The following is an 11,215-nucleotide window of genomic DNA, read 5'->3' on the forward strand; positions in this document are numbered from 1 at the left end:
TGCGGGATGAGTGTGCCTGTGTGAGTCGACCACACACCAGCATGCGGGATGAGTGTGCCTGTGTGAGTCAAACAGACACCAGCATGCGGGATGAGTGTGGCTGTGTGAGTCGACCACACACCAGCATGCGGGATGAGTGTGCCTGTGTGAGTCGACCACACACCAGCATGCGGGATGAGTGTGGCTGTGTGAGTCAGACACCAGCATGCGGGATGAGTGTGCCTGTGTGAGTCAAACAGACACCAGCATGCGGGATGTGTGCCTGTGTGAGTCGACCAGACACCAGCATGCGGGATGAGTGTGCCTGTGTGAGTCGACCACACACCAGCATGCGGGATGAGTGTGCCTGTGTGAGTCAAACAGACACCAGCATGCGGGATGAGTGTGCCTGTGTGAGTCGACCACACACCAGCATGCGGGATGAGTGTGCCTGTGAGTCAAACAGACACCAGCATGCGGGATGAGTGTGCCTGTGTGAGTAGACCACACACCAGCATGCGGGATGAGTGTGCCTGTGAGTAGACCACACACCAGCTTGCGGGATGAGTGTGCCTGTGTGAGTCGACCAGACACCAGCATGCGGGATGAGTGTGCCTGTGTGAGTCAACCATACACCAGCATGCGGGATGAGTGTGCCTGTGTGAGTCGACCACACACCAGCATGCGGGATGAGTGTGGCTGTGTGAGTCGACCACACACCAGCATGCGGGATGAGTGTGCCTGCGTGGAGTCAACCTGCTTGCACAGCCGGCTCTGACTCCTGTGGACATCAGCCTTGAAAATGAGACCTGTCCAGGCGTCCACAGTGCCAGCCAGGGGGCGGGACATGTGTGTGTAGTCTGGATGGAGCGTGAGTGGCACTGGCGGCAGGACAGCGGGGGTCAGGGAGGGCAGGGCTCCTGAGGTCTGCTGTGTTGGTCCCAGGACATGTCCAGCCTGATGCACACTATCTACGAGGTTGTGGACGCCTCCATCAACCACTGCTCAGGCAGCAGCAAGACTCTCCGAGTGAAGCTGACGGTCAGCCCTGAACCCTCTAGCAAGAGGAAGGAGTGTCCTCCCAGTGGTCAAGGTGAGGGGGCCTGCGCCAAGGAGCACCCTGCTCAGTGCGTTCCCATGCACGGTAGGCCTGGGTTTCCCAAGCACCGTGTTCCAAAGACTGGGGCTGCAGCTGCCCCCGGCCCTGATTCATGGACCATACCCACCTGCGCTTCGCAGAGCTCACCTCTGAGCTCACTTCACCATGCCAGGGCCAGCACCTTCATCCCTTATCCCCTGCCTCCTACACCATCCCCGGGTCTTGTTTCCACAATTCCTCAAGCAACACACGACACCTGGAAGGGCACAGAAACATGCAAGCGGGGCCCTGGATGGATGGATGGGTGGGTGAGTGGATGGATGGGTGGGTGGGTGAGTGGATGGTTGGATGATGGATGGGTGGTTGGGTGGATGGTTAGATGATGGATGGATGGGTGGTTGGGTGGATGGTTGGGTGGATAAATGGGTGGGTGGATAGATGGGTATATAGTTGGATGGATGGTGGATGGGTGAGTGGGTGGTTGGATGATGGATGGATGGGTGGTTGGATGGATGGGTGGTTGGGTGGATGGTTAAATGATGGATGGGGGGTGGGTGGATGGTGGATGGATCGGTGGGTGGATAGATGGGTGGGTAGATGGATGGGCATATAGTTGGATGGATGGTGGATGGATGAATGGATGGATGGTTGGGTGGATGGTGGATGGGTGGGTGGGTGGTTGGATGATGGATGGATGGGTGGTTGGGTGGATGGTCGGGTGGATGGATGGGCATATAGTTGGATGGATGGATGGTTGGGTGGATGGGTGGGTGGTTGGTTAGATGATGGATGGATGGGTGGTTGGGTGGATGGTGGATGGTTGGGTGGATGGATGGGTGGGTGGATAGATGGGTGGGTGGATGGATGGGCATATAGTTGGATGGATGGTGGATGGATGGATGCATTAGTTATGAATGTGGTGGCCATGCTATCATACCAGGGGCAAACATCTGAGAAATGGGTGTGGTGTATTTAGGTCAGCCTTAGCAAGAGAGTAAAGTCATGTCTTACACGTACATATCCTCCTACACCACATATAAATACTTGCACACAAGGGGATGGAAAGGGGAAACAAAGGAGGAAGCAACAATGCTTGATAAGAAATGCATTCATTACCTTGCCCATATAATTGTAACCCCTCTGTATGGTATTTTCACAATAAAAAAAATACTTGCACACATGCCATGCATATACTTGTGCATGTGTGCACATGCACATGCATGCACGCACGTGCGCACGCGTACACACACACACACACACACACACACATAAAGCGGGTGCTGGTAGCTCATGTCTGTAATCCTAGTTACTCTGAATAGCTAGGCCAGCCCAGGCAGAAAAGTCCACCAGGATCTATCTCCAAAATAACCTTTGGAAGGCCCAGATGGAGGCATGGCTCACATAGCAGAGCACCAGCTGAGCAAGCCAGCCAGGCATGAGATCCTGAGTTCAAACTCCAGTGCTGGAAAAATGAATTTGTGGATGAGTAAATTATGAAGACATGAGGAATGAATGGAAACGCGAGTGGGGAGGTCAATGGTGTCTAGAGGAGGGTGGAAGGGCAACAGAACAGAGGCAGGAGAGCGACTGGATGAGGACCCATGAGAGCGCTCAGGGAGCGGACGCATGAGGGGGCAGGGGCGGAGGCAGTGGGTGGGCGAATGCAGGGCTGGGAGGTGGGTGGGCCTCGTGTTCACGGGTACCACCTTTTCAGACCAGGAGCCCCCGCGCAGCAGGACTGAGAGTACCGTCGCAGATGACCCGAGGGTGGCCGACAGGAGGCTGTCCTACCACTGCAGGTAGGGCGGTGCCGGGCGGCCGGCCAGGCAGGCGCTGCAGGCTGCCGGGAGGCCTGGGCAGCGCTGAGCGCCAGGCCTGTCAGGACAGGGAGGCTTTGGTTGGCTGGAGCCACCACCTGAGTGTGCTCCTCCTGCTGGGTGGCTTCGCTCCCCGGCCCTGGAGGGGGCCGCGGGGCTGCAGGCTGGTCACCGTTGGCCACGGGCCTTGCTGTGGCTGACACACAGCCGCATGCTCCTCTCCGGCTCTCCCGGGCAGGGAGTGCCATCCAAGCCTCTGGCCGCCATCCACTCGAGGCTGCTCCTGGTCAGGCCCCACCTCTGTCCCACGCAGGCGGCCCAACGCAGACTCGCAGCCCTGCTCCATGCGGGGACCCTACTGCGTGGACGAGAACACAGAGCGGAGGAACCACTACCTGGACCTTGCCGGAATTGAGAACTACACATCCAGGTTTGGTCCCGGTGGGTATCCGTCTTCACTCACCACTGCCCTGGCGCTGCGGCTGGTGCGCCGCAGCAGGGCCCGGGCACCGTCCTCCCCTCCCGAGTCTCCCTCCGTCCCCCGAGTGGGCCCAAGCCTCACCTCCTGTCCACTGAGGCCTCGAGGTGTGGCCCCGCTAGGGTCCACTCGGGAAGCCCGGCCAGGGCACTGACAGGCTGGGGGGGGGGTGCCCACCTGGCCTCCGAGGCCCCTCAGCCCAGGGCCTAGGAGCAGAGCCCGCCTCTGATGAGGACAGGAATACCATGCCAGAAGGGGGGGTGGCGGCCCCAGATCCCGGTCCCCCACTGGGAGGCTGTCACAGGGCAGGACCCCAGAGCAGCAGCAGAGAAGGGCTACCCCAGGAACCCCACGGGACAGGCCCAAGGCGGCTGTGCCCTCTTCTGGGGCGGTAGCCAGAGTCTCCAGACAGAGCCGCCCCCCAGTCCAGGGCAGGTCCAGGGCTAGGCTGGGCACTCCCTGGAGTGCACTGGGGTGTGGACATCTGATCACGCCTGTGGCCGCCAGGCCACCTCGGACGAGGACACGCTGGGGCCTTGGTGCACCCACCTTTAGGAAAGGGCCCGGAAGGCTTGACTCCAGCCCCGTGTGCCACCACAGGGTCACCTCCAGAGCGAGCCCGACAGGAGCACCACGGCAGGGCCACGCACCCCCAGGGCAGGTGCCGCCCCCAGGAGCCGGGCGCGCACGGCGGGCCACAGCGCAGGTCACAGGTGCTGGCTGACCACACGGTGCCCGCTGCTGAGCCTGCCCTCCGGGGCCCGAAGGGGCTGGAAAAGCAGTTCCCCAGGTCCCCCAAGGGTGGCGGGAAGCCCCCCGGGGGGCCAAGCAGCAGCAAGGCTGGGAGAGCCCCCAGCCACTGCCTGGCAGCCGCCACCCCACCCCAAACTGCGCAGGACGGCCCCCACCTCCCCCCACCCCCGCTCCCGCCACACGGCCAGAAGCGGTACCGGCAAAAGGCCAGGGAAGGCCACTCTCCACTCAAGACTGCGCACGGCCAGCCCACCCTGGCGGAGCACGAGGTGGTGCGGGACCTGCCGCCCGTACTGGGCGTACTGGGCGCCGAGGGCTGCGTGATGCCCGTGACCCAGCAGCACGAGCACCACCACCACCACGAGCATCACCACCACCACCACCACCACCACTTCCACCCGTCCTAGCAGAGTGCTGGGGTCCCGGCCGAGGACTGTGGGCCCGGGGGAGGGGCCCAGAGCAGGGACTCGGCACCAGGAGACAGGCCGGGCCGCTCCTCACCACGCCGACACCAGCACGCCGGCCGCCCCGTGGACATCTCAAGCTATTCTGTGTAACTACTCAAAGCAGCGGGAACTCAGAGCACATTTTAACTGCTTTCCCCGGTGATTCCAGACTCTGTGGGGGCTCTCCCCAGATGCGGCTGGCATCAGCACAGCACTGACCTCTGGGAGCCCCGGGCTGGGCCGGACAAAGAAAAAGCAAAGCTCTGTGGAGGCTGTTCCCATAGTAACCAACACGACCTTGCGTTTCTCCTCCTAGAAAGGGGAAAGGGTGGACCGGGGGCCGCGTGTCCTTGGCCTGCCAAGGCCCCGGCGCACAAGGGTGGCCCAAGACTCAGCAGCAAGTGCAAGCACAGCGCAGCAGCCCTCATCACGGTGCCGGTCACGCAAGCCGGGCAGACTCGGTCTGAACACCACAGACACCCGAGCTGTCCCGTGTGGCCCTGTGCAGGGGTGCGGGAGGCAGCGGCGCAGAGCAGGAGGCCCGGCTGGCTGGCAGGGGCCAGGGGTGGCCCCAGAGCAGGGCCCCCTAGGAGGTGAAGGTTCACATAGTTCGTGTCTCTATGCTGGCCTCTTGAGTCATTCCTAAGGACAAATGGGTGGCCGACTGGAGGCTGAGACATGCTTCTTGTGTAGTAAGAACAGGTGCATTTTATCATATGCTGCACCCTGCATTAACCCACTTTCCAAAGAGCCACAGTGAATTCACTTACACAAGTGGCGACAGGTGTGGCCAGCGGGCGGCCATCACCGAGAAAGCGCGTCTGCCTGTACTACCACCTACAGAGAACGCCAATGCGCACACACAAGCACACACCTTGACTGCACGAAAACTAAAGAGGCGAAACCTCAGGAATAGCGCGCGTGGCCGTGGGCTCTGGGCCCTCCATCCGGGCCGTGGGCTCTGGGCCCTGCATCGTGTGGCCGTGGGCTCTGGGCCCTGCATCGTGTGGCCGTGGGCTCTGGGCCCTGCACCACGTGGCCGTGGGCTCTGGGCCCTGCATCGTGTGGCCGTGGGCTCTGGGCCCTGCACCGCGTGGCCATGGGCTCTGGGCCCTCCATCCGGGCCGCGCCAGGATCATCCAGGGCAGCCCGCCTCACCTGTCCTCACCAGCAAGGCCACATGGCCATGGCTGCCGGGGCTGGCCCGTCAGCCTGCAGGAGGTCAGGAAGGGGATGCGACGTGCATTTTCTCTAGTTGTTTTTAACTTCACAGTAGAAGAGGTGAGTCCGAGTCCTCAGACACTGCAATTTCAGAACTTTATTCTACTAACAAAATCATACAAAGAACCTAAAAATTAAAAAACAAAAACAAAACCCACCATGGATTCACTTCTGCATGGCTCTAGTTACCGGGGTCACGGAGTCTGTCCGGGAGGAGGCCAGGCAGACCTCTACAGTGGGTGAAGACTCGGGACCTGAGCAGCGCTCTGCCGCCTGGGGTCTGTTTCCGGCGCTGGCCAAGGTGCCCTTCCCGTCCCCCCTCCCCCCAGGATGGGGCGCTCAGGACCTGTGGTGGGGGGCAGGGATCTGCTTTAATTCAGACCTAAGTGGGAGGGAGCCAGGAGTCCCAGGACTGGCTAGGCCACAGTGGCATGCTGAGCCTCTCGGAGCCCAGGTCACCCCTAGGGGCCTCTGCCCCGCCCCGAGCTCCACAGGCAACACTGACTCTTGGAAAACCAGATACCCAAGAGCCTGGACATAGGCAGCCCTTCATGGACCACATACCCCCACCAGGGTGCCTTAAATAAATAAATATGCCACAGAGAAGGAGAGGCACGGTTACTCCCACGACCCACAGCTCCAGAACAGAACACGACCTACAAAGCAAGGCTGCAGGGTAAAGTGCAAATCTTGTGTCAGGTCCTTGAACACAGAGAGCTCGGCCTCCCTGCCGTGCCAGGCTTGAGCTGGGCATGGGCGCAGGGCCTCAGGGCGGCCGACCCGAGCTCCGGCCTCTGGCCTGGAGGGTGCCCGGGCTGAGCTGTCTCCCTGAAGCCTGGGGTGGAGAGCCGTGCCACCCCGTGTGGGCAGGCCCGGTGTGAGTGCTGCTCTCAGGGCTGCTGCGTCTGCGGTGGGGGCTGTGGGGGCATCACAACACTTTCTGCCTGTGTCTCCCAGTGCACTCTGGCTGTGACCCACCAGTGCTTTAGAAATGAAGTGGCTGCGTTCCCACAAAAAGGAACACCGCTGGCGTCCCACGTGCCCGACGTGTGGCCATTCTCCCCTGAAACACGAGGCTGCCCTCCAGCTGGCTTGGCCCTCAGCCTTCCAGTGGAGTGTGGCTAGGGCGTGCTCCATGTGGACGGCGTGCTGAGTGGGGTGAGGGGTGGCAGCCCCCGGTGCTCCGCCCGGCCTAGAGGCGATGAGGAGCCGGCACGGCGTGCCTGGCATTCAGCCTGGAGCGCCAAGGGACCGTGTGCTTCCCGTGAAGCAGGGCACAGGGTAGAAGTAAAATGTGACTAATACGGGACTGGACCAGGCCGCTACGGGCGGGCGACCCTGGAGTCCGGGGTGAAGTCTGGGAAGGACCCGTTCCCCAGTGGCTAGGCAGGAACCTCCGTTTTGCCCTAGACGACTAAGTTTGCAGGGAACCCCCAGTCCTGTGCCCGCCTCTCACACTGCTGGGAGCACGTTCTACCCGTAGGAAGCCAGCACCACTTGGTGGCACGCTGGTCAGCGGCAGGTCTGGAGGAAGCAGCCCGGCCCGCACCGGCGTGGCGCCCTGGCGAGTCGGCCTGCCTCCAGGCTGCTGGCACTGTCCTTGGCATCGTCAGGCGTTAGGAGTAGATGGTGATGACCTCCCGGCCACCGCCTCTGACCAGGAGCACCCTGTTCAGCCCCTCAGTCAGGACCTCAAGGAACTCCATATCTGCGAGCAGAGTTAAGGCCACACACCCTCGCCCAGCTGCATGGAGACACCGCTACTTATAACACAGCTTCGGTCCAAGTGGTCTGGGCATCAGAGAGAGAGACACATGGGGTTGGGAGTTGTGGGGGACCCCAGGAAGGGGAGGGCAGCAAGGACAGACACCAGCCCAAATCCTGTCAGCAGACCAGACAGAGCAGGCGCGAGGGACCCTGATGTGCGGCCCACACGGCCGCCTCGCCTCCGCTGCCTGGCCCTGTGAGACCCAGCAGGACACCCCCTCTGCCAAGGCCCGTGGAGCTGCCCTCAAGCCTGGGCCAGGCCCTCATGAAGGGCACCTCAGGACTGCCCTGGTGTGCACGGAGGAGGGGTCCCCACCCCAGCAACAGAACACAGGCTGCACCAGGCTGGGAACTGCCTGGCCCCTGGCCCCTCAACCCACCAACCACGGACAGGGAGGGGCTGAGCTCCTCCCGGAGCAGGGAGAGGGTGCACCAGACCCACCGCGCCATTGGGGAATTCTGTATGGCTGAGAATGGCGTGAGTCGTAAGTACTCAAGCAGTTCGTGGAGAGACAAGGCTCTCCTCCAGCCTGCCCTGCCGGACAGTCTGTGCCCTGCTCCCCGCCCCAGCACCCACCTCCTCCTCAAAGCCGCTTTCCCTCCTATGTCCACAGCACTTCCTCCTGCAGCCGGAGCGCTGACCACCAACACGAGTCAAGCTTGTCCAGGGCTGGTGCTCCATAGCCCAGGCCACACTTCCTGGCCTGCACCGGCTCCAGTGCAGGAAGGGACCCAATTCCCACAGCTCCTGGTCTGCTCCAGGATCCTGGTCTGCCAACTGCAGGGGCCAGGCTCCGCTCCTCCCATCCACACCTTCCCGGGCCTGGGGCGGAGGGTGAGGAGTAGAAACGACCCATAGCGCCTCACCCCCCTCAAGTCACCTGACCTCATGTGGACAGGAGGAACAAGCCCCGCCCAGCCCCCACATCCTAATGCAGAGGCGCCCAGCAGCACCCTACCACCAACCCCCTCCACCAGCAGCTCTGCACGAAGGATACAGTTCTCATCGCCCTGCCGGTTTTTGGGGGGCCCTGGCATGTTCAGCAGGACCAGCTGGGCATCCTGGGACTTGCTGAGTACGACCCCGTTGAGCCTCACAGCCGTGTGCATCCTCCGGACGTTGGACTGATCCCTGCGGGAGGGGTGGCGGCGGTGGGCGGGCGAGGCCTTGGGCCAGCCTGACCTGCCCACCATGCTCGCAAGCGTGAGAGAGGGCCAAGGTCGGACCAGCTTCTGGCCCCAGAAGAGGTCATTCCACCGAGAACCAGCTGAGGACAGCCGCCGAGGCCTAAGGCCTTCTGGAACTGAGCCTCTGACAACTGCACAGGAAAGCACATCCGCTAGACACACCTGCAAACTGGGCCTGCAGAGTGCAAGGCACCGTCAGCTAGACACACCTGCAAACAGCCTGCAGAGTGCAAGGCACCGTCAGCTAGACACACCTGCAAACTGAGCCTGCAGAGTGCAAGGCACCGTCAGCTAGACACACCTGCAAACTGAGCCTGCAGAGTGCAAGGCACCGTCAGCTAGACACACCTGCAAACAGCCTGCAGAGTGCAAGGCACCGTCAGCTAGACACACCTGCAAACTGAGCCTGCAGAGTGCAAGGCACCGTCAGCTAGACACACCTGCAAACTGAGCCTGCAGAGTGCAAGGCACCGTCAGCTAGACACACGTGCAAACTGGGCCTGCAGAGTGCAAGGCACCGTCAGCTAGACACACCTGCAAACTGAGCCTGCAGAGTGCAAGGCACCGTCAGCTTGACACACCTGCAAACTGAGCTTGCAGAGTGCAAGGCACCGTCAGCTAGACATACACAGCAAAGGGTACCTGCAGAGCTACAAAGTAGCTGTCAAAGGGTGGAAGCAGAGTGAGCCACAGCAGCCACAGGGCAAGGGGGTGTGGCATCACTTCCTGACCCTGGTGAAGCACTGTGTGAGCCTGCACACAGGTCTGTGTCTGGAGATTCAGGCCTGGAAAGGAGCTTGGAAGCTCTGCCTGGCCCTGGGGGTCAGAGACCTGGACCTGGTGTACATGCCTAAAGCCAGCTAAGTTCCCTCTGCTCCTATGCCTAGCAGCCTCGATGCTGCTGCACCTGACGGGAGCTGAGGGCCAGGTCTGCAGCCCGTGGAGCAGCGTCCCCGCTGCCCTACACTGTGCTCTGCAGCCCGGGGAGCAGCGTCCCCGCTGACCTACACTGTGCTCTGCAGCCCGGGGAGCAGCGTCCCCGCTGACCTACACTGTGCTCTGCAGCCCGGGGAGCAGCGTCCCCGCTGCCCTACACCGTGTGCTCTGCAGCCCGTGGAGCAGCGTCCCCGCTGACCTACACTGTGTGCTCTGGGCTTCCCAGTGTGCTGGGCGTCTGCCCCAACCACTTAAGTGAGGTAATGCTGAACACCTGCACTCACTGCACACAGAGCTCCGCCGCCCTGGGGGCAGAGGCCCAACCTCCTTGTGTATGGTTCCAGGTCTTCCAGCAGGTGGGCACACTCCGCCTCCCGGGAGCCAGGGAAATCCTATAAAACGTGCTCAGAAAGCCACTCTGGGATGTCTGCCGAGGGTGCTGGCTGCCTGACGCACCGGCACAGCCAGGCAGCCCAGCAAAACATGCCTGCAGGCTGAGGTCGGTCCTGCGATGGACTCTGCTAGCCGGCCAGTTCAACTACCTTATCTCAAACGCAGCTCTGAGTGGGTACTGCCTATGCCCCAAACACAGGGACAAGAGAAAGGCCCTGAGGTCACAGACTCATACCCTTCATCAACTTAAATAAAACAGCATGTAACTAACTGGCAATTACTAAGCAGAGACCAGGACAGTGAGTTCTGCTCTTTCGCTAGTTTAATTTGATGAAATCACAGTTGAGCCTCTACCCATGGCACCATCCAGGAATACAGAACCTGCTGGGCACCAGTGGCTCACGCCTGTAATCCTAGCTACTCAGAAGGCTGAGGTCTGAGGCTTGCAGTTCGAAGCCAGCCTGGGCAGGAAGGTCCATGAAAATCTTATCTCCAATAAACTTCCAAAAGTCTAAAGTGGAGCTGTGACTCAAGCATTAAGAGCGCTAGCCTTGAGCAAAAAAACCTCCGGGGCAGTGCCCAGGCTCCCCACCAAAAAAAAAAAAAAGACAGAGAGAAAAAGGAGGGGAGGGAGAGGGGCATCTAGAAAGGCCAAAGGTCCTGAGTGTGGTCAAACTGATGTGGTTCTAGAACTGCATGTAACCATACAGGTCTGTGGTAAGGAAAGCACAAAACCCCCAGGTCTGGATCTGGCTGCACTGAGGTTCCAAAAGCCACAGGAGGCTGCGTGACTCACTGCCCAGCAGCTCCACAGGCACCAGTAGGGACATTCCCCTGTGGACAGACATTTGCTAGACAAGCTGCTGGGGGCCACTCAAGACAGACCGAGACACACAGGGCAGGGAACACATGCATAACCACGAACACGGATGACCACACATGCATGTTATTGAGTACACGTGCATGCAGGGCACACAAGCATGCACACACAAGCACACGTGCACACCAGCCAGGATACACAAGTGTGAGGAAGCGCATGCACAGGCCCTGTGAGGAAGCGGCAGCACACTCACCAGCTAGCGTCTGGTCTCTGGCCTCCTGAGCTAGCGTCCGTCTGGTCTCTGGCCTCCTGAGCTAG

General features: G+C 61.0%; 2 protein-coding genes across 2 annotated transcripts in view; one reads left to right on the forward strand and one right to left on the reverse strand.

Moving 5' to 3' along the window:
• The window catches only part of Nkd2 (naked cuticle homolog 2 (Drosophila)), a 39,155-nt gene extending 34,622 nt beyond the window's left edge, over positions 1-4,533 (forward strand). The window contains exons 7-10 of the mRNA XM_013013825.1: positions 925-1,072; positions 2,793-2,877; positions 3,209-3,336; positions 3,974-4,533. Of these exons, the coding sequence (XP_012869279.1) occupies positions 925-1,072; positions 2,793-2,877; positions 3,209-3,336; positions 3,974-4,533 (921 nt within the window). The remainder of the gene's footprint in view (positions 1-924; positions 1,073-2,792; positions 2,878-3,208; positions 3,337-3,973) is intronic.
• A 2,055-nt stretch (positions 4,534-6,588) lies between these two features.
• Slc12a7 (solute carrier family 12 (potassium/chloride transporter), member 7) overlaps positions 6,589-11,215 on the reverse strand; it is an 80,610-nt gene continuing 75,983 nt past the window's right edge. The window contains exons 26-27 of the mRNA XM_013013826.1: positions 8,559-8,692; positions 6,589-7,501 (exon numbers count right to left, since the gene is read on the reverse strand). Coding sequence (XP_012869280.1) covers positions 7,410-7,501; positions 8,559-8,692 — 226 coding nt within the window. The 3' untranslated portion in view covers positions 6,589-7,409. The remainder of the gene's footprint in view (positions 7,502-8,558; positions 8,693-11,215) is intronic.

Source organism: Dipodomys ordii, unplaced genomic scaffold, assembly GCF_000151885.1.
Source record: "Dipodomys ordii isolate 6190 unplaced genomic scaffold, Dord_2.0 Scaffold21, whole genome shotgun sequence".
Lineage (NCBI taxonomy): Eukaryota > Metazoa > Chordata > Mammalia > Rodentia > Heteromyidae > Dipodomys > Dipodomys ordii.